The 27188-nt window shown below is 39.5% G+C and overlaps 2 protein-coding genes across 6 annotated transcripts in view; one reads left to right on the forward strand and one right to left on the reverse strand.

Annotated features, from left to right (window-relative positions):
* The window catches only part of plppr5b (phospholipid phosphatase related 5b), a 139934-nt gene extending 138530 nt beyond the window's left edge, over positions 1 to 1404 (reverse strand). For 2 of the 4 annotated variants that reach the window (XM_076761181.1, XM_076761179.1), the window contains exon 1: positions 1246 to 1369. The gene's annotated coding sequence lies outside the window, so the exon portion shown is untranslated. Of the gene's footprint in view, positions 1 to 1033; positions 1120 to 1245 lie in introns of those variants that run through there. The other 2 variants (XM_076761180.1, XM_076761177.1) reach the window with 2 other exon arrangements.
* Positions 1405 to 6126: 4722 nt separating this feature from the next.
* Positions 6127 to 27188, forward strand: part of plppr4b (phospholipid phosphatase related 4b) — a 47643-nt gene continuing 26581 nt past the window's right edge. For both annotated transcript variants that reach the window (XR_013079379.1, XM_076761232.1), the window contains exons 1-2: positions 6127 to 6610; positions 24643 to 24828. Coding sequence is in view for 1 of the 2 variants with exons in the window: in XM_076761232.1 (XP_076617347.1) it covers positions 6539 to 6610; positions 24643 to 24828 (258 nt within the window). In the remaining variant the exon portion in view is untranslated. The remainder of the gene's footprint in view (positions 6611 to 24642; positions 24829 to 27188) is intronic.

The raw sequence follows: 27188 nt of genomic DNA on the forward strand, positions 1-27188 counted from the left end.
AACCGCTCCGTCAAAGACGGTCTTGGTAAAGCAGAATCTTCAGTAGGTTTTATTTAAGGGACTAGTTTTTTTTGTTAGTCAAGGCAGAGAGCAGGGAAACAGTGGTCATGGCTGGACTCAGACTTGTGAATTTCTGGCATGGTGAAGCGAGGCATGGAAACATCTTGCCATTATACTTCTGCCTTGAAAGGTCAAATCTGTGTCGAGTGATGTCTTCGAGCATAACATCCCCACCAGAAACTATAAAGAAACTATAAATCTGCTGAAGGAATGCAAAAGACAGATCAAGGCTGCATGCATTATTAAAACATTTTTTTTAGTTAATCAGTTTAAAAAAATATGGCAAACTGATTAATCAAATATGTCAATTCATAGTTCTATTTCCTTTGTCTGTCTTTAAACAATGCATTTATAACTGAATGTTAAAGAAGATTTCATAGTACTGGTTGTTCTGTTGACTGTGATCTTGAGGATTTCTGTGCTAAAACGCAACAGCAAAGAAGTAATTGAAGAGTTGGAACGGTAACTGTTTAAAATCACCAACTGTACAGACTGATTACTGGCTCACTGATGACTCTCCATATTCAGCTTTCATTGATTAATATCAGCATCTCTTTGGCAAAGGACACTGCTACGCTGATTAGCAATGTCGCTTTTAAAAGACAAGTTTTAATGTTACTCTCCTGAGATAGTAACAGTAGCAACACGTTTCAAACTATTTGAGAGGAGCAACTAAAGACTGCGAAAGTTGTGGAATGCTCCAAAAACACCTGTTTGGAACATTCCACAGCTAAACAGGCTCATTGGTAAAAGGTGACAGTATCATGATTGGATATGAAAGGCGCAGTCACAAGCAAGGATGGAGTGAAGATAAGCACTTTGTGAGCACATGATTGTATGAAGGATATTAATACATAGACTCAGGAACACTGCTGGTAAACATTCATTTGCAAATGACGGCATTGTGTTTTTAGTTTTAGGTTTCACACAGCGTCCCAACTTTTGTGGAACTGCAAGTAAAGAAGTGGCTCACCTTGCTGAGGTTCAGCGGAGGTGTCTGGGACGTAGAATGAGAGGTAACTTGGTTCTAGTTTAGTTATTGTTTGATCTGACGCAGACCAGGGTTTGCTAAAGCTGTGTGACACCGCTTCACGGTGTGTGACACATGGCTGCACTTCCTGCTTGTGCGCGCCGGTCCGCTGTGAAGCTCCTCAGCTAAAGGACACCGGGGGGAGAGCCTCCTACCTTGGACAGTTCCACGAGTTTTCAGCCTCTCTGGACTATCAGCCGGCTAAACAGCAGCAGTTTCAGGTCGTGACAGCAGTGTCCGGTTGTGTCTGCTACTGTCACATCACCAGCTTACACCAGCTCCGTAGCTTCCGGCTTATTTCCTCACACTTTTCCGCATCTTCGTTGTTTTAATTGTCAGATCCTGCTGGCGCATACAGGGGGTTCCACTGCTCAGGCGCATGCGCGGCTCTGTTGTGGGCTGAGGTGAATGCTGCCTTCACAACTGTCGGAAATAATGTGAAAGGGAGTAAAGGCTAAGCAACATAAATACTGTATATGACATAAAATAAAATGTAATAGTTAAAAAATATCAGGAGTATGGAAGCCCAAATGGGACTATATTAAAATGTTCATGTAAGTTTGAAAATGTAATTCCACAATAGCATTATATTTTTTCATTTTCAAAATGCAAATAGAAAAGCTGTTTGACATTTCATTTTCAAAGACTTAACCAGCTCTAAAGTGGGCAATAATCAACTGCAATAAACAAAACACCATTGCACCCTTTTCTACATAAGGATACCTTTGCTCATTGCAGCCAAAAAGTTCCACTTAAACTTCATCCATGCACAGAACTTGATTCCAAAATGGATCAGGCTTGTCTGGATGCTCTTTTGCAAACTTCTGATGCTGAATTTTGTGTTGAGGACACACAAAAGGTTTTCTTGACTTGACTCCACTCCAGAGTCTGCTAATCGCCCTGAAGTGGGATTTGATTTGCCTTTCTAGCAATCCTACAAGCTGTTCTATTGAAAAATGTTTTCGTCTTCCACACCTCAATTTGATGTTGACTTGATGTTGTTGTTAACTATCTGAAAATACTTAACTATCTTCTCATAGCCTTCTCCTTCTTTGTGGCTGCTTTATGGCCGCTGATATACATAGTCACATAATTATATATTCATTCATTAATTTAAGCATTTTATTATATTATTGTATTTAGATATTTACTTTAGTTTCCTTAACCCCTTTATATTTTCATGCTTGTTTTCTAAAATAATTTATTAGTTAGAGTTATACTGAGTTTTTGTAGTTGCATTTCTTTCAAAATGTAAAATATAAACTACAGAACAAACAGCAGCCTTTGAGAGCAAGCACTTAAGTAAATTCATGCAAAAAAGAAAGAGGGATTTTGTTTGTTCGTGAGGGTGAACAGGTCAGGTAGAAAGCAGTTTTGAACAGGAATGATGTATGACAGCTGAAGGCAAGGGGGGACGGGAAAATGAGAGCAGACTTCGGAAAACAGCTCAGAATCAGGTTAATCACTCCGTAGGTTTTCAAATACAAGGAATTTGTTTTGGTATTTTGATGCATCATGGTTACAATAAACAGAGTAATGGAAATGGAAAGTTAACAGGTACTGTAACTTAAGAATCTTAAATATAAAATACAAATTTACTGGAAAAAATATCTAAAAATATCTGTTTAAAAATTGTCAGAGCTGCTCAGGTGAAGAGGATAGGGTGTGCAAAGACAACACTTTTTCCTGCAGGCGTACAGGTCCTGGAGGGATGGCAGATTGTAGCCAATCACCTTTTCGGCAGAGTGAATGATGCGCAGCAGTCTGTCCTTTCCTTGGCAGTGGCAGCAGCGTCCAGATGGTGATGGAGGAGGTGAGGATGAACTCAATGATGGCAGTGTAGAAGTGCACTATTAAGTGCATCCTCTGTTGTGTTTTCTTGGTCAGGGAACTTATGTTCAGTACCTGCTTGAGGTCCTGAGTGATGATGGTGCCAAGGAAGCAGACGGACTCCACAGTGTATACTGGGGAGTCACATAGGGTGATGGAGGTGGCTGGGTGGAGGCAGGTTCTTTTTGTTATCCACAATTTCCACTGCAGAGTGTTGAGCTCAAAGTTTTTTGTCCACACCAGGGGCCTCATTTATAACTGTTGTGTATGCACAGTAGTGAGTCGCACCACAGCTATTTCAATGTTAGGATGACGCCAAGATGTGGGATGTTGCAGGATTCAGGAAAGCCTTAAATGAGACTATACTGAGCTGTTTTCACCTCAACCATGTTAACTACACTAAATGATGAAATTCAAAAAACCATAGCATTAAAGAACTGCAGAACACTGTCAGCAGTTTTCAGTAATATCTTCTAGTGCTGTGCATATATCACCAGAGTACAATTTTAGCTGTATATTTTGTATGTAAAATCACTGCAGTGAACACAACTGTGCTGTCAGGCGCACAGAGCACACTGGAGATAGCACGGTGGCTGCCAGACACAATCAGTGTTATTGCTGTAAATATATTCTCATTCTGACTCACTCATTTCTATGCATCAACATTCAAGGGGTGCTTTGCATTTATCTTTTATACTTGAATGTGGGAGTGCAGACAGCAGAAAACATTTGCACATTTCCAGGTGGGCTGTGATTTATATAGGGAACATTGCCTGCAGGTGTGGGTGTGCACAATTTTGTAAATCTGATTATTTTTTTGGCACAAACCATTTCTGGCTTTTGTGCACACCTACGCTTTTAGTATGGACTCTACACGCTGTTTTTGAAGTGAGGCCCCACATAACCATATGGTCAGTCCCCACTGATGAGCCCAATGAAGGTGGTGTCAACCTCTGAAGAGTTTTAATGGAAAATAGTTAACCTACCTTACATTACCTTCCCTAGCTTTGACTCCATCTCAACATTTGTTCATAATAATTTGTATTTTCTGCTTTAGCTCCAGACACATGTATCTGACCTAAAGTTTGATATGCAACATGGTGTCTTTTGACTTGGAGATTTCAGATGTTGCAACTTACAGTGGACCATGAAGGCAGCATTACACCTGTCTATCTGTGGCTGTTACAGCAGTAGTAACAAGAGTCGTATTCACACACACACACACACACACACACACACACAGACCTACTGTGCATGTGGTGTCCATTTACCAGGCCAGCAGTCATAGAGCAGTGCGAAGAAACCTTGGGAGGCAGCTACTGTGTCAAAGCTGAGATGTTAAACCTCACACTGTACCGCAGGCTTGATGATGATGTTTCTCTCATCACAGCACACACACACACTCAAAACTCGAAGTTCAAAATATTATTTAACAAACCATCATATAGTTGACATGCTCACAAATATTTGTGTGGAATCTGATCAGCATTAAGGCACTCCTGTAGATTTCTACATTTCTACACTGTAGAATAGATTGATCAAACCACATCTTGTATATATCATCAAATCTTACCAGAAGTTAATGATACTGTCAGTGGGTTGTCTGTTGTCTGCTGCACTGCTTTGAATAGCTGCATGTGCTCATTGTATTGCTGCCTCAGTGTTTTGCTTCCTCCTGTTGCTCTACATGATTTCTGTCCTTTTCTGTCTTCTGTCCTATCCTGTCCTTTGCCTGTTGGTTGTGTTTTGTTGTGTTGTCATTCTAGCATTTTATTGTCTTACGTTTGTACTTATTAATCTGTCACTTCATTGGTTAAACAACATGTTGGCAAAAGACTGCGATTGAAAATTAGCCAACTGGCTATAACTGCCACATTTACAGACATGCTGATTATTGTCCTTTTTTGTTTTGTTTTGTTTTGTTTTGTTTTGCTAGTCAAAAGACATTGTACAGAAGAGACTGTGCGCACAAGAAACCATATCAGTCATTTGTTCACATTCACACATAGCCCTTTGGATCTACATATTTTTTACTGTGTTTTTGGCTCATCTTTTTTCAGCAACAATATTGCATATTACCATAAAGGATAAAGGAAGTGTTTCCTCACCAAAGTGCTTGCTCATAGGAACTGTTGAGTCCTGAGACAACTTCAATTGTGACTTAACGTTATATAAATAAAACTGACAGTGAATTGATTATAGTTTGGTCACAGTTAGTGTTTAATGACATCTGTGCTGTCTCGTCATCATCTCATCTTAGTCATGGAAAAAAAGGCTGTTGGCAAACATATTTATTAATTTAAACAGTTTTTGTTACCAAACTTCTACTTTAAGTTAAGATCACATTACGCTGTCAGTCAGAGTATTCGCTCTGTCTCTACCAGACAACAAACTACAGTATCATTCTCATTTTAAAAGTAATGTAGTGTAAAATGTATTATTTTGAAGTGACATGGTATAATGTAAGAAAATATTTGAAGACAAATAAATAGCTGAAATATGCAGTTTGCTATGTATGCACCGATTGTCTGAAAGCTCCAAGTTTACACAGAAATATTGGACACATGAGGACACAACTTCTTACAACTGGCCTCCACTTGTAACACATTAAAGTAACAGCTGAAGTTTCAGTATAAATGGTCAGACTGTGAAGGAAAGGTGTGAAAATGGAGACCAAAGAGCATTCCAAAGATGTTAGAGGTGAAGTAATACACATGCATAAATTAGGAGAAGGCTAAAAAACACATCCAAGTGTTGGATATCCCCCCCAAGTACAGTGTTTGAGTGAATGTGGTTACTTTCTACAACTGGACAAGTCCACATATTATTATTATTATTATTTTAGAACAAATGTTCTAAATGAAAGAATAATAAAAAGCTGTGAGATAAAAGAACTGAAATATTAATTGGCAAATACTGAAAACTGTTGTGTGGTGAATGATGCTTGATGCGAATACTTCTTTGGACATTGGCCTGTATGTGGCTGCATGGTGGCGCTACTAACCTCACTGTTGAAGACGAGCGGAACCCAGAAGGGAACCTTAGTGCCATATACGATCCTGCTTTCATCTCTGCCGCGTAGCAATCACAAACAACGACTGCTGGTATAGTGGAACACAGATGAGATTACCTGGTCGTGACAGAGGCCAGCGGATATGGGAGCACGTCACGATGAGGTCATGATACCTGCATGTGTGCCATCCTGTGCCAGAGCGCGCTGACAGGATGTAGGGTCACTGCTGAAATTGTTGTGTTTTGTGTGAAACTGACACTTCTGCGTGCAGACTCAGTTTGATCCATTCACTGTGAGTGTCAGCAGTGCGCCTGCGCCTCTCTCCCTCTCCTCCTTCTCCTCCTCCTTCCTCCGTCTCTGTGGCTTCGTTTTCTACCTGACAGCTCATCGGGAGGCATGCACAGAATCAAGCCCGGAGCCTCTGACGAGCAGAGCTAAAGGGCCGCGGAGGTCTGGGTATCGGGAGTCTGGGCTGGATACAAACCGGCTGTTGTCCTGAGCATCCTGCTGCACACAGAGGCATGGAGCGCTCCTGATCCCGACACAGCTCAGCCATTCTTCCGTCGTCACATCTTGGATCAGTTTGGATATTTGGAGGCCTGACCATGTCTGCGAGAGTGAAGGGGATCCTGACCAAAGACAGTGTCAGCCTGCTGCCCTGTTTCTATTTTGTAGAGGTGGGTTGATGGTGCATGCTTCTCATTCAGAGCCGCGTCTGTATCCCGATCGACAACACTACAGCTGATTGAGCGTGTAGTCTGATGTGGTTGTGTCTACCAATCACCAAAGATCCATTACTAAAGATCACCCCAAATGAAAGTGGGCTTCCTATGACGATCATCTGAACATGACTGATGCTATTTAGATATGTAGGTCAAAAAGAACGGAGCCAATATTAAAACGCAACACTGTATTCAGCAAATGCAATGTGCATGTAGTGCGTCGAGATGATTTTCCTCCAACAGAAGCCTGAATATGGTTAATCATTCCTCTGGTAGCCTACTTGTAGGATACCGTGTAGCCACCTGTACCCATAATGTAAAGAAATGACTGGATTGATTATTTTATGAAGAAATGCATTGCTGCTTTTTGGATTTCCTACATGTTGCTTTTGTTTTCATCTATATTTCTCTTTTCCAAACAACCTGAAATTCGCTGTTCCCATAGCAAAGTACTGTAACAGTTCGACTGTGTATATTCACATATAGGCCTACAGAGTAAGTCTCTCAAACATCTCCTGAGGGAAGAAAGCACAGGACACGCACGCACACACAAACACACACACACACACACACACACACACACACACACACACACACATTTTTTTAAATGCAGTTCAGGTTTTTAATGAACAACATTCCAACAGATGCAACAGACAACTTTGCAATCACAGACTCAAACACATATTTTGATAATTTATATCATATTTGTAATGCAGTGCACATTCTGAAAATTGCTGCCACATCAACAAATGATTTTAGACAAAGTAGATTAACATGTGCAGCACAGGCATAATGCAAACATGATGAGGAAATTTAGACAAACAGAATGGTAGACTCATACGGTCAAGTGGCTTTAAATGTGACAGGGTAGTGCAGCCACGATAGATGTGGATGGAGGGATTTCTTAGTGGCAACAGTGTCTTTAATATGGGGCCAACAAGACTCCTGATAATGATGTTTTGCATTGTATTTTTAAGAATATTGGGTTGAAAATACTTATTTAATAAGAATAAGTCTAATGGATTGAAGGTTTCAAACAGTGGAGTACAGATTGCATGCAGCTTGTGGTGACTGTCACTCGTTCCCCTGCTGTGCACTTTATGCATGCTCTAGTTCACCACGGGCCCATGGCTCTCTAATCAAACTGGCATCATATATTATACAGTTATGATGGATGCTGTTGGGATGACTGCATCATTCCTATGGATTTCTCTTGCAGCGGTGACTTGGCCAGGGGATTCCCTTGATTTGGTTTTGTTTTCAGAATCTTTCATTTACATTTCAATGCACTCTCACTACAATTACAATGAACAAGAAATGTCAGCCTAGAGCTTTACAAATTGCTAAAGATGCTGTTCACTGAGGGATTTCTTGGCCTCTATTTTTACAAACAGCAGGAAGCATTTAAACTAGGTCAGTGCTGAAAGTTAATTCTATTCAGTGAACCACAGCATTTGAGCATAATTAGGCCCACTCAGACTCATTCCCGAGTGTGTGTTTCAGTGGCCGGTGCGCAGAGAGTGGAGATGGTGGCCCGTTCAGCTCAATCCTATCCTGCTCTCCTGTCAGCTGTGACTCCCACAATAGACAAGGAGGGGACATTAGAGCATGCCAATCATGAAGTGTCCCTCTTCCCTTTAACTCTGCAATCAGAACTCATGGCTGTTCACCTGCCATATGCATTCTTAATGCTGATAGCTCCTGAGTCAGAAAAAAGAAAAGCAGATCTCACACAGACCTAAATGTAATTGACTGATGTCTGATTGGTGCCTCAGGGTCTGTTTTTTGTATTTGTACTTTTGTATTATCTGTGGTGCACACACCTAACACTGAAAATAAAGAGAGCTTGGTTTGCTTGCCACAAATTTACAGATGTAAGTATTTTTAAAATATCTAAGAAGAGAAGAAAAAACAAGTTTCAATCAAGAAATACTTGAAATAAAGAGTTTAACTCTTTATTTCAAGTATTTTCTTGATTGAAAATGAGATAAAACCAAGTTTTACAATTACATGTATTTACACTGCTTCCATACCCTGTTATCATACCTCATTTGCACTGTGCTGTACTCCCTTAAGAGAAGTTATTTAAGATCTTTTGTAAAAGTCAGAAAGTGAGGTGTGACTGCAAAGTGAAGCAGACAAGCTGTTCCATATGAGTGGACCTCTGTTACTAACTGAAAACTGGCCATAGCTAGCTCTGTACAACTGACTATAAACATCAGTAGACCTGGTGTGACAACAGTGAATTTTGAGACCTAGTTACAAAGACTCTGTGAAAGGAAAAGTGAAGTGAATTATTAAGAAACTGAAATACAAAAGTACTTATTGATGTTGAGCATTCGAGCTAGAATTAGTGAGCATTTTATGAATTGCATTATTATTCATGAGAGGAGGGTGAAGATGATCTGACAGGGCTCTATTTTTAAACTTGTATAAGCATTTGTTTTAATATTAAAGGATAATTTATTGCATTTGCACCAGATAGCCATCCTATCAAGAACATTGTTCGTACAAGTTATCAACCTATATTCATCTTTATCTGAAAGAAAATATTGGTATCTTCAGCATATAAAATGCACAAATTTTTGATATTAAATGCAAATCATTGACGTATAGAAGAAATAAAAGAGGACCTAGAATTGAACCTTGTGGAAACCCACACTGTATGTGATGGTATGATGAGTTGGTTCCTTTACAAATGACATATTATTTCCTGTTAAGCAGAGAGTTTTTACACCAGTTAAGTTCAATACCAATACCAATATCTGATAATATAGTATGATCTATAAAAGCTTTTGACAAATTAATAAATAAGCTTTGACTATTCTGTAAGCTAACCGAAAACAAGAAAAGTCAGATATTATGTCAATTAATGTAATGTCATGGTATGAAAGTAATAACAAAATAATCAATGAGTCTCATTTGTTCATGCAGTTCACGTTTTTCCCTTTTAATGATTTGTTTGTCACATCCATATCACATAATCTTAAGAGTCAGTCAAGGTTCCAAGTGAGCTGAGCTGAGACTAAAAGATGACATGAAGACACTGCAGACCACTGATTGGTCAGAGAATCATCACTTGAATCATCACTCACGCCCATGTGTTGTTTCCTAGCTGCTGGAAATGTGAAGTGAGCTAAGAATCCCGCCTACATTGAGGGGTAGTATATGCAGAAAAAAAAAAGTAGAGAAAACTTCCTGGCAGTAGGGCTGTCCAGGAATATTCTAAATCCAAATATATATTCGAATTGTAAAAAAAACATCCTGACATTTGATTGTGAAAATTTTAATTCTGTTGTGGGGAAAAAAGCAGCAAGTTCTGGTAATTTCTGGACAATAGAAACTCTGGTTTTGTGACTTCTTTAATGATCAAAATGCTTTTAGTGGATGAAAGTGAGTCGAGTCGGCACATTTCAAGTCAAATCCATTACGGAGAAAAAAACAAAATCACATGAAAAAGTCATCATGAACCATGTGAGAATAGAACAAAAGAAAAGTGTCAGATCAGCAGCTGAGGCAGAGAAGAAATTTATTCATATATTCACATTATTCTTAAAAAAGAAGAAGTTACTTGGTAACACATTTAAGCTTTTTCCTTCAGATTATGACTTTATAATCAAGTCACAAAAGTGTTTGTCCCCTTTGGAGAAAGGCAGGCTATCTGTTTCTGACTTAAAACAGTACAACAGGTCTGGTCCACATGTCAGTTTAGTTTATCCCTAAGAGAATATTCTAAATATGAGAAAATTACTTAAGAACAAATTCGTTCATATGAGTGGTTCTTGCAGGAGGCACAATGACTTTTCCATTCTCAAATACAAATAGCTTAACAAGAACAACCAATAAGTGGAACTCTTCAGGGAGTTCTAGGATCAGTGTGAAAGATCTGGAAAATTTCGTTTTTTTTCACCAAATAATTGTAATTCCAGCATCAACTTGTTAATATCATGACCATAAGTAACCCCAACAAAGGTACCCTCAGCATTCCCAGCTCCATCCAGCAGGTAATTACACCACTGTCATTAGGAAAGACTCAGTGAGGTTAATCAGAATCATGTCGGACACAGAATATTTCTTGCCCTTTAACACAAACTAGGAACTGAAACGACAGTGAAATGCAGGAGGTGGACATTTTATTTCAGGAATTCTTTATGCAGCATACAGCACTGTGGCAACATTACATTTCTCTGTTTGAGTGAGGAATATTTGAGAACCCATTGGTATGTCTTACTGTCAATCAAAAGTCTAAAGTCCTGTTCCTTCTGAGCAATATAAGCTGTAGGCTTTGGTTCACTCTGGTGAACTTACTATGGTGATCCAAGCAATGCGTGCATCAGATTTGGTTGTATTCCACTCTTCTGAAGTGCAGCACAATGATGTTTACTTTTGTAAATATTTACTCGTTTTACTTATTGGTTACAATGTTCCTGTAAATAACTGACATCCAAAGTATGACCCATAATTGAGAAGGTTATGCAAAGTGACGGCAATGCTGTCAGACGCACCTGTTAGCTGTCAGTTTCACCGTAAACTTCACAGATTTCATTGTGTTGGCTGTTTGAATTATCCTCGGGTCTAGTCTTGATTGCAATTATTGACGTCAAATGCCTCTGCATTTTCAATAACCCCAGCTGTGCAGAAAAAGAAAATATTCAAAACATGTAGCCTATATTTGATGCTATTAAGAGTATTTAGAGGCAGATTAGCAGAAGAAGAAACCATCATTTTTAGTCTTGGACTGAACACTTCAGCATCGAGTGATACCCTCATAGTGTGGTGATTGTTCCTGTATGTGTCTGACCTGGTTCTCCAGAGTCAAATCTATAGGTGAAAACCTGTAAATTACAGTCTAGCTTATGCAATGCTTTTCATTTGCGGTTTTGATCCAAAACTCTCACCATCTTATCAGGCTTTGAAAATTCATATCAGATGATCTGAGTACTGGCAGATAAACAGGGGAAAATGGTAGGACATTGCCAGAGATCCAGTCAGCATGAAAGAAAAGAAGCTGATAGTGAGATAGAACAGTGCAATATGTGACACAGATAGAGCCTTTGCGTGTGACAGAAACTGAGGTAATGAAGGCAAGGCAAAGAGAATGAGACACAGAGAGCTGGCTGGCAGTGAGTGTTAGCAGATGTGGGGCAATGGAGCATCTCTGTTGAGCTGAACTCTCCCAGAGGAGCCAAGACTTTTCAGAGAAAGAGAGCGTAAGGAATACTAAGACATTCTGCTCTGGTTTATCACTCTCATATTCCTTCATTCTGACTACACTGTTTGTTCTATGAGCCTGCAGAAGATTCTCTCATCACTGTCACCGTAAGATCAGCCAGTAAAGGCAGGCCGTCATTCAGTTAGTAAAACCAGTCACTCACTAAAATAGTCAACTAATAGTAATGTCAGAATCAGTCAGAAGCACCTGATTTGCTGCAAATGAAGGCAGGTATACAGCATCTCAGCCTGAGGCAGAGCACTGAGCTTGAAACATGTTCTCTCTCTCAATTCTGTCCAATAGCTGCCTACTGTATGTTCATGTTTTGCTCTGCATGTTTTTTCTTGATTTGTGTTCATCAGAAGCTCTTTTCCACTATGTGTTTGACATGACCAGTGATGAACTATAATTAGTACATTTACTCCAGTACTCTTCTTAAGTGCACATTTGACGTACTTATCCTTTACTTGTTTTCATTCTGTTGCTTTATTATCATGCTCCACTATATTTCAGAGAGAAGTATAGTATGTACCCCACTACATTTATCTAACAGCTATAGTTAGTAAATCCACCAGCTGGATATGTGTTTGAATCCGTCAAAATGAATGCATATTTAGTATGTAATAAAAAGCATTGCAGAAACAATTTGAAAATTAGGACAGATATACTTATCGACATTTTGTACAATAACATGTTTGAATTCGTTGATAACCATTTGATAAGATCCTTTTTTGTTTCGTATAGAATTTTTAATCCAATTAATAAAAATGCTGTAGTGAAAGAACAAGAAAGTCATGTCAGATGTAGGCCTATGTATTCCATCAAAGGAAAGAAAAAAAACATCTTTCATGGACATTTAAGTATAGATTTCTGTGTTTTGGAGGTGCACATGAATGCACTATGAAGTCACTGTTGGTGCCCATGTGCTTTGCTCTATGAAGCGATATACACTTCAGAGTTTATTAGGCGCAACTGAATGCACCATGAAGGCTTACCCTGTCCCTGTGTGTGCTTGAATGAACAAACTCCAGCACAGACAGCAAAACAACTATACAAATAATGATAGCTTTTATTACATGTCTGTTTAGATAGTGGCTAGTTTTCCGAGATTTACTTCACAAATGTAAAATCTACCCACATTTGGCACTTGTTGTTGTTAATGTTGGATCCCTTGATGGGTGCAGGTGAAGTGAAATGTTGTTCTTGTTGTTTATTGTGCATTTTCATGTGATGATGAAAATATGATTTATCGGTCAGCACTATTTACTGGAGTAGTAAATGGTCATATAAAATATTTATCCAAACGTGATTGAGGGCAGATGTGCGAATGCAAAACCCTAAGCTTGCAATGAAGATGAGAAATGCCTCCTCTGTCATGTACCTGTTCTTACTCCTGTGGAAGTAATGCTACTGAGGGCAGCTGTGGAACATTATCTGTTCACAAGGCTTATGTCCCTACTTGAAAAGCTTTGGCTGCCATATGTATTAGTTAAAATAAGGGTTCTTCAAAAAAAAGATATCTCTTTTTAACACAACACTGTTGTATCTAAAGTTGACGAGGCACATCAGGAAGACTTCTAAACCCACAGTAACTCAACAACTGACTAATGCAAAAGCCAGAGTGAATCCAAACCGATATCAGGATTTCTAGAAACTGATGCTTTTGTTGACACGATCAGATTTTCAGTTAACCAAGTTGGCCAGTGAAGTTTTAAATAGTGCCAGTTTACAAATCACTTTTCAGCAATTGTAGAACATATTTCCTTCCATTTTATCCAAATATCCATGTGTTGATTTATTCCACTGTATAACACAACCAATTTTCTACTGAGAGACTTGAATCGTTACCATTTGGACACCTCAACCCACTGAGAAAGCGCAATGACTGTCAGCACTGTTGGCCCAGCACCCACCAAAAATAACTGCCAACCGAAGCCCACTGGAGCCTGCTTTCCATTTTTATACATCTATTATTCAAACTGCACTGTCTCGTTCCTGTTCTCATCTCTGTAATCACTGAGGGGCAGCCAGCAACACATGGGAGCCAGTAGAGGGATTATCATCAGGAACACCTTCAGTGGGGTATGGCACAAGGCCAAATTTCAACACCCAGCAAAGTAAGTGTAGTGAGTGTAGTTTGTGTTTTTATTTCTGGTTTTATTTTATGGGTATTCAGTCTTGTGTTTTGGTAATCAGTGTTGGTAGATCAGGATGAGAGCATTTCTATGTTTTTATGGGTGAATAAATTGAGGCTTCAGCCTTAAACTTAAATACTTTCAGAAGCCCCACACAAGAGGAACTCACTAATTCATTCTACCTTTATTTTAAATTGGAAATACATTGAGGGGGAGGCCTCATTTACAACAAGTAACTAAACAGACAAAAAATCCTAGACACCAAGAAACAAAAATAGGAAGCTTAGCTTAGGAATGATTAGGAGGTCAGCAAAAGTTTAACAGATGTCATAGAGCAAATGGGAATTTTGACTTAGTTGTGAGTCACTAGTAATCTCTGCAGGCAAACAGATTTTTGGTGAGTCCTCGGCCAAAGTTCAAGAGGTCATCAAATCATGACGCATCTTGCTTCAGGGGCCATGAATATCCGCTCCAAATCCACCACTACCTGTTGGACAGACAGACCAAAAGACCGACTGATAAACTGCCGGCCCGGCCGCTATTAGGCCAAGAGGTAGTGTGTGCAACATGCATAATTTATTCATGTTATGCTTGATACTCTATTTTCTGTATGAAATCTTTCCTGACAATTTAATGTTGTTTGCAGTGATTTGAACAGCACATGCATAAATCTTGATGAGATAGTGAATGACTTACTTTCTGTACAGTACTTAGTTTCACCATTAAATTAAAGAAATCCCAAGCATGTGTGCAGACACTGAAGCGTGTCAAATACGATTAGCTGTTACTGGCCTGAGCAAATCACACCGCACTTTCAAAATAACAGGATGTGACATAAAATATCCTGCAGAAATCTACTTTGAAGTCCAGAGAGTACAGTATTCTGCTGCTTCCTCTGCAGAGCATGTGCAGTGCGAGTGCCAATGCTGCTGACCTATATTTCTCATTTCCACAAGCTGAAACGCTGGACGAGAGGTGAGGGAGGCTGACAGTGAGGGCTGCATGAGCTGCTTTCATTATGGAACACACCAGCAAGATGCTTACTCCATGCATGTTGTTTCATGCATTTATTCATCCATTCAAGATCCAATAAATAATTCGCTACATCTTATGATTGTCTGTAAAGGAGCAAAAAAAAAAAAAAAAGAAAAGAAAAAATACAACATGTCATTTGATCTTATAGGAAATCGTTAGATCTCTCTTTACTCTTCTTTTGCTATATTGTGGCTCACATGTTGTTTTCTTTAGCGAGGATTATGTGTGTGCTGGTCCAGGTTCCAGATGTCCCTTTACAGGTTTCCTGGGTATCAAAGCCCAACAGGCGTTAGCTGTAAAATAATTGTTCTTTTTACCCTCAACATCCAGGCAACAGTGGATGCTCTTCCAGCATTCATGTTGTTCTCATGTGTGTACCTGGCAGTGAATGGCCAGGTCCACACATGATAACACATGACTTTCAATGAAGTAATACACTCTATTTCTAATATAACTCAGGTATAACATATTCTCGTTTTGCATGATATTGTGTCCAGCTGCCTCGCAAGGAAAATACAAAACAAGCAATATGATGATATCTGCAAACTTGAAAGACTTTTTATTTCTTTTAAGACATTTTATAAACCAAACAATCATAAAAATGTTATTTTTAATAGCTAATTAATTAATTAGAGTAAATGCAGTGACCTGTATTTTTATACAGCTGACAAACCAAATACAAAACACTTACAGACACACAAGATAATAATAAAAAGTTAGTCTAAACAGGTGAGAAAAAGTTCTTATAAATGTTTCTCAGTCTCCAGGACACAGAAGCAAGAAGGGTGACTAATTAAGTGTCACTCAATTAGTGTAACTGGCTTTTTCAAGCTTAACAGTTTTCAGCAGTGCATTTGATCGGTCTTGCCTGCCTCTACCTATGAGTGAGTTGCTGCTGCGGCGCTGCTACTACCTGCCCTGTCCTCCTTATATTGTGTTTACCTTAGAAAATGACCGTAGTGTTTAGCGTCATTTTGTTACAAATTTAATTTAGATTTAGTTTAGACAGAAAAATAATCCAGATTACAGGAAGCATTCTGTTAAAAAATGTATCTTTCTTTACATCTGTCAGTCTACAGATATAGACATTGGAAAGTGTAGTAAAAGTGTAATGTTACTGATGTGATGTCAATATGACATAATGACATACTTTTCACTGTCTGTTTTTGGTGAGAACCAGGTTCATCACATGAAAACAATAGGTGGCACGCCAAACCTCTGATGAAGCACCACTGCAGCTGCTCACGTAGGCTGTGTGTTTAGCCTGTTAACACAGAAATGAATGAGTGAAGAATGAAATGAAACGCAAGAGGTTCAGTGACACACATGCTGTTCGGACAGGCAGCGTGTACTGGATGTACCTTCAGCAAGATGCATGAACAGGGGAAATTGATATCTGTGAATTACTCAAATCCTTTATTGTTGAATAGATCAACAACCTTATCTGTCTTCCAACCCTGTCTGCACTGTAAAAGGTTTCTTATCTAGGGAAATGGCTTATTCTGTGCAATGTATCTATATGACATTGTCCAGGTATAATACACACAACTTATCGCTCGTAACCCTAGGTTTCATCAGATCAACATGAGCTGAAATTTTCTAATTTTAAGCACAACACTGTGTTATCTGTGACATTTCTTAGACATACAGCAGGATGTTCTGTTGATTTTATTAAATTATTAATGAGTTTTATCCTTTACTATTATTCATCAAAAAGGCTGAATTATCAGTTAATGAATCTAATTATCATTATGTGAAATTTTTAATTCTGAATTACTGAAATTACACAGAAATGTAAGTAGTAGTAATGCACCACTGATACCCTTTGAGCTCAATGCATTTTGGACCTGAAATATATTTGTTTTTAATTTCTAATCCAATTTCTAAGTTCAGCATTTTGACATTTTCGATATGATTTCTTCCATAAAATAGCCAAAAGCGTATCCTTCAAGACAGCAGTGTTCAGAGTGAGGAGAAGGACTTTCATCAAAACATAAAATGGATGCAGGAATTAGAGGAGTTCTGCTTTTATGTGATGTTACCATCTTCTCAGATGGCAATTTAATTTATCAGGTGGACTGACCTCTATTGTAATAACGCTGTGGAGCTGTGCTTTATGAGTGGGTCCCTCTTTTATCCATTTTGTGTCCACGCATGACAACGCAGGCGACACAGTCATAGTCATACCACTGGTTTGACACTATTTCACTGATCTCCAGTCGCACAAAACAAATTTAGCATTATGCCAACAAAGACAGAGAAGAAGACTAGAAAACCTAGATCTGAACAGGGAAAGATAAAAGATAAAATGCTCAAAAGGTGGCATTGCAAATGTTTAATGAGGAAGGAAGTATATTCAAAGTGTTCATGACCTTAAGGATACACAATATGAATAGAAACTTCTTTTACCAACTGCACAGGGAACCCTTAACTGAAATCTGGGCAAACCACACATAAACACTATTTGCACTAACTTACACAGATTCTTTTAGTTATAGACTGTCAGTAAGGTGCATAAACCTTTTGACTAAATACTGTAAACATCACACTGAACCACTGGTCAGTAACCACTGTGGTGGTAGACAACCTTGCAAGAACAGTTAAATGTTGCACATTCTGCTGGTTCTGGTCTAAAACCAAGATGGAGGGCAGCCACTTACACTGTTTATATGTGGTTTAATTTGTGCAGAAAAGTCCAACGAAAAAGAAAAAGGCTCGATGTTTAGTAAGATTCTGATTGACAATTCTAATTCTTGCCCACTATGTGCATGTCTCCCTGTCTCACCAGATACTGTAATTACTCTGAGGTTGAGTAAACTCACTGGTTCAAAACTGGATAAAATATCCCTCTTTGTAAGGAAAGAAGAAAGGAAAGAAAAGTGGGAGAAGCCCCTTTTATACAGCTACATCAAGGTGGGAATGTTTCATCGTATAAATTGTACAAACAAGAAAAGGGGGCCATTGTTGCTCCACCATTGACCTGACAATGGAGGAAGTAACAGAGCCGAACTGCTGTCTCTGTAAAGTGGGGGAACTTGCAGGACTGGACAAGAGTGTGACATTTTGATGATGTTTTGAGTCTGTGACAGACCACTGTGGGATTTAAAAAAGGGCTTGCAGCATTTAGCAGCTGTCTTGAAGAAGAAGCAAGCTAACCTACAGCAACCGAAATGTCTGTGAATTGGGGAAACAACGGGGTCTGTGAGCTCTTTTCCCTCCAAAGCAATGCCACCGCCCGGTGCGTATGTTACATCACCGCAGAGGCTGACGCTGTTCTGTTACATGTCACATAACTTTTGCTTCTGGCCAGCATGCAATCTTGAATCACACACTTGGCAGCATTATGCTGGCATTGTTAAGCATAAAGAAGCAAAATAGCGTAACAATGGGTCTTTTTCAGCAGTATTGCAGGATCACTGTTAAAAAAATGCTAATGACAGAATTAGGACAGAAAGGTAAGAAAAGTATTCAGAAACCTGAGTCAGACAAGAGGAATAAAGTTTGCAAGCAGAGGCTCTCTGTGTAGTTGTGTGTTTGTCTACCAGTGGCTCATCTCCCAGCAGGAGTGTGTTGACTTGAAGAGATCTCCTTTTGTTGGGCTCCTAGTGGGGCCCTCCTCAATCACGCTGCCCTTCTTAGCATTAGCTGAGTGAGCATGCACTGTGTACCAGTGAATCAGGGTATTAAGCTGCATGATAAAGCCCATGATGCTTTAGGCCACATTCAACTCCCACTGATGCACCTCAGTGCAGTCCTCTGTGGACACTCTACTGCCTTCAATTACAGAAGAGCTTTGTGCCTACACATGCACCTCACTTGTCTCTGGTACTCTTTCATGGGACACCACAGAGCCTGAGGGGCTGTTAGAAAATATTTGGGAAGGAATTTAGACACAACATGACAGCAGAGGTGTGCAAAATGGAGTCATCTGTCTGTCAGTTTCCATTTCTTTCTTCTTAAATCTCAATGAGAAATATGTCAGAGCAATTTTAGGTGGTCACATTTACCCCAAGAGATATGCAGTGTTATTACCAGCCACTTGTTGATGTGTAGGTCATGTTTACTTGACTCAGTTGTGCCATTTCAGTCCATCTCTCTACTCATTATGTGACTTTGGTTTTGTATGGGAGGTTTTAACACCACAGTCTTGTTTCTACCATACAAAACATGATTGATTGACTGTCAAGGATGAATGTTACTCTAACTCAGGAACCGAAAGAACTAACAGAAGCTCATGCAAACATATGAACCAACACTGTTTTCTTAATAGTTTCTGTACATTCTTAAGATGCCTGATTCACACAACATACACAGTTGTTTCCTATGGATACAAGACTGGTGGATAAAATGTGTGCAAAGCCAGACATGCAGCGAGTTTGTCCCAGTGGCCATATGCAGCACTGCAAGACAAAAACCATATTATGAAAAACTTAATCTCTAAATCCTCAGAGGACTCGAGAGCCAAGAGGGTTAACTTTATTGTTGAGGGAAATGTCTGCTAAACAACTGGAAAACTTGTGGATGAATCATTTTAATTCAGACTACTTTTTCAATGAGCGCGAGTACAAAGGATTAATGAAGCTCAAGGATGGATCGATACCAACTTCAAACTTGGGAGCTGTAAGTTTTGCCATTTTGATGTTGCTTTACTGTTTATTTTGCATGTTAGCCTGTTGAACTTGTGTTAGCATGTTGCACGACTAATCTGGCTAGTGTCTATTGTAGGCCCACACGCTGGAGCAGTGTTGGGGTATTTAAAATTGAGGGACAGTCAAGAGAAACAGTTTGAACATTAGGCCTCATTTCAAGCCAATTAATCAATGACAGTAGCAGGTTGGATGAACGTAACTGGTTTTTCACATCGCTTTTTGTAAAACTATAAAATGAAATATTGCAACACTAGCTCAGCTGGCTTTGTTGTCAACTAACACGAAAGTCCCTTCTGCTGATTGATAGTATGTACATCTGTTGCAGCTGTATGTAAATGTATTTGATAGACCTGCCCCGTGGTACGCATGAAAAACAAATGGTCAAACTGCAATGAATTCCTTTCCCTTACCTGTGATCCTGCAGACTCCGTCACAGCTTTGACAGAGTTGACAGACATGTTGTGACTTACTCAAATATCCCTATAAGTGTGTGTATATATGAGTTACCAGTTTATTTGCTGAAACTAATGCAGTCTACTTCAGTGTTTGAACCTTTTCTGTAATGTTAATCCAGGCAGTCTTCAGGGATGTGGAGAAGCCGAGCCATCACCACTGAGGCTTTCCACTGTGTAATCCTATGGTTTTACATAAAGACCATGGTAGGTGCAATTACTGAGAGTAGTTATAGAAACAGAGAATATGACAATGGGGGAAAAAAAATAAAAGGGAAAGTGTTTCACTGCTCAAAAAAAAAATAATAATAATAAAAAAAACCTAAAATAATTACCATGAAAATAAATCATACCTACTGCAATTACAATAAACACTAAAATAAACTTTAAAAAAAAAAAAAAAAAAAACCTTTCCAAATGTCACAACACTTTCATCAACCCAACTCTGGAAGTGATCCTGAAGAAAAATATTTCAATGTCAATAGAAATGAAATGAAACACATAGTTTACGCTATCAGCCTAGATTACAAGGGGCGGATCACTTCACACTTCACATGTTGTTCTGTCTGGCTTCCTCTGGTCATACTGTGATCACCATCCACCTACATGCATCTCCAGTCAAGACCAAATTTATCTTCAGTTGTAGGATGGCATGGTTGACCCTGATAAACATGACAATGTAATGTAAATGACAGTGAGTCTGCCTTGTTTTACAGATGATCTGCGACCTGATGAAGCTCATGTTTGATGAGGTGTTCCTCAGGGCAGGTGTCATGCCTCAGTCAAGCAACAACACAGGAGCCAGCCGCATCATGAAGTGTCAGTATCCACAGAACTTGTCAGGATATCCACTGTGACCTGAGAGCTCCACAACCAGCTGACACTTTAGTGTACCAGAGACCTTTTACCCTGATGGAGGACATGATCTGGACAGTTTACATAAAAGTTATGGCTTTGCTGCTTTGTGCATTATATGTACCCAATTTATATTTCCATTTCATTGGTTATGAATAAAGTGCTTTATTTTTAAGGTGGGTTTTGGTCATTTTTAAATGTGTTAAAGGTTGCGTGGTGTTGCAACCCAGCTCGCTAGGGGAAAGGAAGTAACTAAAAACAACTGGATGGAAATGGTTGAAATTAGTTATTTATTTAAATCAAAGTGTTTTAAATTGTTTTACTACACAAAAGGCAAAAGGCCAAGACAACGAAAAGAGCAAGTGGGTGCTTTTCAAACAAATGAAATAATCAAAACCAAAAGAGAACTCTCCAGAAATGAGAGCTTAACTAATTATAACTAAAAGAGAACTCTTCAAAAATGAGAGTTTGCCTATCACACAAAAAGAAATAGAAATAAAACCCTCCTAATTGAGGCCTTATAGTAAAAGGTGAGAAACGAGAATCAAAATACAAAATGAAAAAGCACCCCTAAGCCTATTGAGGCTAACAAACAATACAACTAAGTGTGGGTGTGAAATCAGTCCTCGTCCAGTTCGAGTCTGGTTACCGTAAATTTACGAGGAGCAGAGCTCTGACAAATCTGTCACAAAACAGTGGAATCTCTCCTGTGCCAAGGACTGGTCATGAAAGATGCCAGCCACCGACTGCCAGGCTGAGACGACTCTTGTAGCCGGCAGGAAATAACAGCTTGCAGGCGATTGGGCAGCGGCTGGCTCGGAGGAGGAATCCAGTTTCCACACCCCTTCACCTGCAACCACTCACAAACACGCAAGACACACGCACACACACAAAACACACCCAAAACGGTGGCAGCCGTAACACGTGGTATCAGAGAAATACATCATTTCATGCATGTAGAAGGGTCAAAAAACCTGGTGTATTTAACATCCTGTCGATGAAAATGTGAAAGACTTTTCAAGTAATCCTTTACTACAGGTAGCAAATAGTGACTGTCAGCAACATGAGACATTTCTCTGTTTCACAGCAAAAACCTTGGAATGGTTTTAACAGATCACAATATAAGTTACACAATGTTCTCAAGATTCAAGGTAACATTATAGATGTTAAAATATATAATACATTTAAACTGGCCTGACTCTGTGAAAACTGGTTTACAGCAGGTTCCTGCTCTGCAGCACATAAAAGACAGGATTAAATTACAAAATGAAAACGACAACAGACAAACACAAACAGCTACGCAGACACTACAGAGGAGAGGACTTGAATGGAGTAAGATGGCATGTGAGTGGAATCAGTGGTTGCAGGTGTGTCCTTCCATCAGATCGTGTTTATATAGTTGTTTTACATGTGTAATAGAAGTTATTGCTGTAATGTAATGTGGGATCTCATTCCAGAGTTTATTGTTATGTGAGAATAAATGATCTCTGACAATCGGTCACAGTAGCTGCAGATACTTTTGTTACTAAGCAGTTTTTCAGGTCATAAGAAAATTACTTTAGGATGAGTAATTCTACCTTCCATTATTTTGATGTGGTACAGGGTAAAGTCTGTTCCATGCAAGTTTCTGCCCCATTATGGCAAGTATCACTGGTCTGATGTAAGTGTGTGTAAATGGTTAACACATAGCGGTTACAGTAATAACTTTCATATGTTTAGTGGATGGCTTTTACCAGAAAGAATTACTTGTATAATGTTTCACATCACGTATGGTGCTTTCCACCCCCCACACCCTGACAATTACTGTCTTTACATTACGTAAGTTACTGTGCTACATGTAATGTTACATGCTAACACGTTACCTCTGTATCTCTTCACAACAAGGGCTTTCAACTTTACTGGGCTGTGTAGGCCACTTCTCACAAATGTACATGAAAGGACAAACACAAAACAGAACATATGTTTATGGTTTCCAGAGTTTATGTATAAATGCTAAACTAACAAAATGTGACAGTGACATATAATTATAAAAACAATAAAAAACAAAAAAATATGGCAATTAAAAGCCACAAGGTGCACGGTAAGACTTAAACACAGGTGGATGAACCAAACAGAAGGTTGCGGTTCGTCATACATTGTATGACAGAGAATAGCTGAGTTTTGTTTCTGGCCTTCCAAAGAAGGAGTTATTCTAATTTAAGTGGGAAGACCATGGTATAAAAATGCTTGTCAAATTGCAGATTTTTGTGACTTGTAGGGATGCATAAATACCCAGAATCAAAAGAATGGTGAATATGTTGTAATAACGTAGAGGTGACCATATATAATGTTATAGGTCAGGGTGAGTGTTTTGTGATTCTGGCATGAGATTAGGTTTGGAGCAATGTGGTAAAAAATGTATATGTAAGATTCTAGTGTTCTGGAGAAGTTGCAGAAATTGATGACTGAGAGAGACCAGAATGAAGAAAATTCAGAGAACCACTACTGCACATATGTAAAGAGCTGCTCAACACAGAACCAAGCCAGAAAGAGAGAAAAGAATTTCTGTGTATGCACTGGGTAAACACCTTTTGTTGACGTGAACATGTGCCATCTTGCATCTTGTCTCTAGTTTTCCTCCTATACACTTGCAACATGTAGCTATTATATGGACAAGTGAAAACTTTGAAAGCAGACTTTGACTAGCTTTGTTGGTGTTTCTGGTAAACAGTTGAACTCAACAGCTCTGCTGTCTGTGTGCTCTTGACAGGAATGGATATCCACTGGTAAAATGCCACCAGCTTATAGTGCACTGTACAGTGACACTGTGACCGGTCACTGGTGAAATTGCTGTTGGTAGCCATTGAGCATGTCTCAAGCAGAACACTGCATAACTAACTGAGCCCTCTGCAAAGTTGATCCCTGGCTTTCCTCCACAGACTACTGAAGCACTTTGATTTGCTCAACTGAGAGAACAACACCAGCTAATTACTTTAACTTTACTTCATGGTTGGGATTGACCTGCTGTGCTGTGATTGGTCTTTTATGATTTTAAGACCTCAAGTTAGCCATACGAAACCTGGACGACACCCTCTGTCATTACATCCTCAATTCGGATAAGGAAAAATGGAGACAGACAAACAGAGACAGACAAACACACAGAGGGAGAGACAGAGATTGATAGAATGTAAAATAGAGAGAGGGAGAGAAGAACAGAGGCTGGATCTCTGTCACAAACATCTGAATGAGGTCCTAACTGCCAAGACAGAGAGGTTCCCGCATGGTCGATGGTTCAGCAAACTGAAGCCTGAAAACTAAAGATACAGAGAGAGAAGACAGAGAGACACTGACACAGAGGTAGATAGCTTGTGGGAAACAGCAACACTAGTACTAGAATTTATACAGCAGTTTAGAGCTGAGCTGACATCTTCCTTCACCCTCAGTCCCATCCTCAACCCCCTAGGTCATGAAAACAATTTCCATGCCTTCGTTCTCTTTATCAAATCAAATTAGTATGGTCAATGAACCATGGGGTTATGAGGACATGTGCAGCATTCACTGCCTGTTCAGCTATTTATTTATTCATTGTCATTCATTGTGAACCTGTTAAAGTCCCTTCAGCTGTTTATGACTTTGAACTCCCTTACATTTATGTCTTTCTGTCTGGTAGCTGCCAATCCTGGTATCGTCTGTGGTCAGTCTGTACTTTCTGGAGTGGACGGATTTGTTCAAGCCAGTGAAATCGGGCTTCAACTGCCATGACCGAAGCCTGAGCCTGCCCTACATTGATCCCAACCATGAGGTCATCCCCCTGCTGATGTTGCTCAGCCTGGCCTTCGCCGGACCTGCCATCACGGTAAGGTTTAGAAACCAACATTTGGGAAAGAAAACGATGAAACAGAAACCTATGACACTAATTTTATGCAGATTTCGCACAATGAAATACACCCTTTACCATGTGATAAAGGGTGTATTTCACTTCTGTATGGCCAATGCCTTGGCAGCTGCATTTCCATGGAAACAGCTTTCATGTACACCAAGACACCTAGCTATAGTCATACTGATATATAGACATATAGACAGACATATACAGTAGTAGTACACATATTAACAGTCTATTTTTTTTTTATATATTATAAATTATTATTATTATTATATATGTTTATATCTTATTGTCTGACACCTGTCTCAATTTTCCTAATAATTATCACATCTGGGTACATGGAGACTCAGTTGGAGTATAGTAATGTTTTTACACAAATACACACCCACAGTATAAAAAGCTTTTGCCTTTGGCAAGGACTCCTTCTAATATAGGGATACCAACAATTGTCCTCACACAGTAGATCCAGAAAGTCTGAGTTGAGCTGTGGGTCAGCAGGACAGACCTCTCCAGGCCAGGAATGATCCTGTCTACCTCAGGCCAGACAGGCTTTCTCAAACACATGTATGCCAACGAAGCATGTTATGACTTCCTTAGAAGAAGAATCAAGGAAAAAAAGAAACGTTTCTTTACAGTGAGATTATAATGAAGGGTGTAATGAATCCACCCCACTTATCCACTACAGTGTTCATTATATCAAACTCTTCCTCATCTCCTTGTTCAGACTTCAGTCATGTTTCATGTTGCATCCGGACTACTGCAGCTCCTCTGAAGCAGAGCAATGAATCATTACCTTATTCAAACTACAGGGCATGTTCATAGTAAGCTGCTTTTGATAGAGAAGTCACAAGCTCAACAACATTTTGTGCTGACAAAAAACAGGAAACACTTTAAATACTTTACCTTCCTGATTACAGTTTCTGACAACTAAGAGTAACAACACAGCACGGCCAGTATTCTTTATCTCCGTCTCTCCTTGAACAATCTTTTCATTTTTCTGTTTGTTCTTTTTGTTCCTAGTTGCCGCTTTGTGACGCGCTTCCCTCCAGTCTTTGTTCACCTTAAAGGGACATTTCACACAAAGTACAAACTACTTATAGTAGTATCTATCTAAATTCCCAGATGCTGAATTAGCTGTTGAGCATTTTTGTAAGTCTTTTTTTCAACTCAGTAGTTAATAAGCATCTTCTATAAAATATAGAATACAGAATAACTCAATTCCTGGTTCTCAGGACTTTCTTCCTTACTTGTTTTTAATTCCTAAATCATATTCAGTTCATCATTTAATTTTCATTTCAATTTATTTGTATAGCGCCAAATCACAACAGAAGTTGTCTCAGGACACTTTCCATATAGAGCTGGTACAGGCCGAGCTCTTTTACCTGCAGAGACCCAACAATTCCCTCATGAGCAAGCACTTGGTGACAGTGGCGAGGAAAAACTTCCTTTTAACAGGCAGAAACCTCAGCCAGACCAGGCTCTGGGTGGGTGGCCATCTGCCTTGACCGGTTGGATGAGAGAGAGCGAGCAAGAGAGAGAGAGCGAGAGACAGACAGAGAGAGACAGACAGAAATGCAATCACAGTAACAATGACAGTGGATGTAGTGATAGTAGTAGCAGTTGCAGTGGATGTCAGGCAGGGCTATGGTAGGAGACGTAGCTGTAATCCACAATCCAGATTCAGCCACTATCCATGGGAACCTGCGAGACGAAAAAGCACAGAGGCTCCGGGGAAGAAGCTAAGTTAGTAACACGCTGTGGTAGGACATGAAAGCGTGCAGATGAATAGGGAGAGAAGGAGAGAGGAGCTTGGTGTATCTTTGGAGGTCCCCCCGACAGTCTAATGCTATAGCAGCATAACTTGGGGCTGGTCCAGGGCAAGCCTGAGCCAGCCCTAACTATAAGATTTATCAAAAAGGGAAGTTTTAAGCCTACTCTTAAATGTAGAGACAGTGTCTGCCTCCCGGACAAAGACTGGAAGATGGTTCCACAGGAGAGGAGCTTGATAGCTGAATGCTCTGGCTCCTGTTCTGCTTTTTGAGACTTTAGGAACCATAAGTAAGCCTACATTCTGGGAAGGCAGTGTTCTAGTGGGGTAATAAGGCACTATGAGCTCTTTAAGATAAGGTGGTGCCTTACCATTTATGGCTTTGTGAGTAAGGAGGAGGATTTTAAATTCTATTCTAAACTTTAAAGCAGGCATCTCCAAACTATTCCACAAAGGGCCGTGTGGCTGCAGGTTTTTCCTCCAACCAATCAAGAGCACGAAGTCTGACCAATCAGCTCTCTGAAGACTGAGATCAGCTGATGAAATGAGTCAAGTCAGGTGTGCT

Source organism: Chaetodon auriga, chromosome 21 (assembly GCF_051107435.1).
Source record: "Chaetodon auriga isolate fChaAug3 chromosome 21, fChaAug3.hap1, whole genome shotgun sequence".
In the NCBI taxonomy this organism is placed as follows: Eukaryota; Metazoa; Chordata; class Actinopteri; order Chaetodontiformes; family Chaetodontidae; genus Chaetodon; species Chaetodon auriga.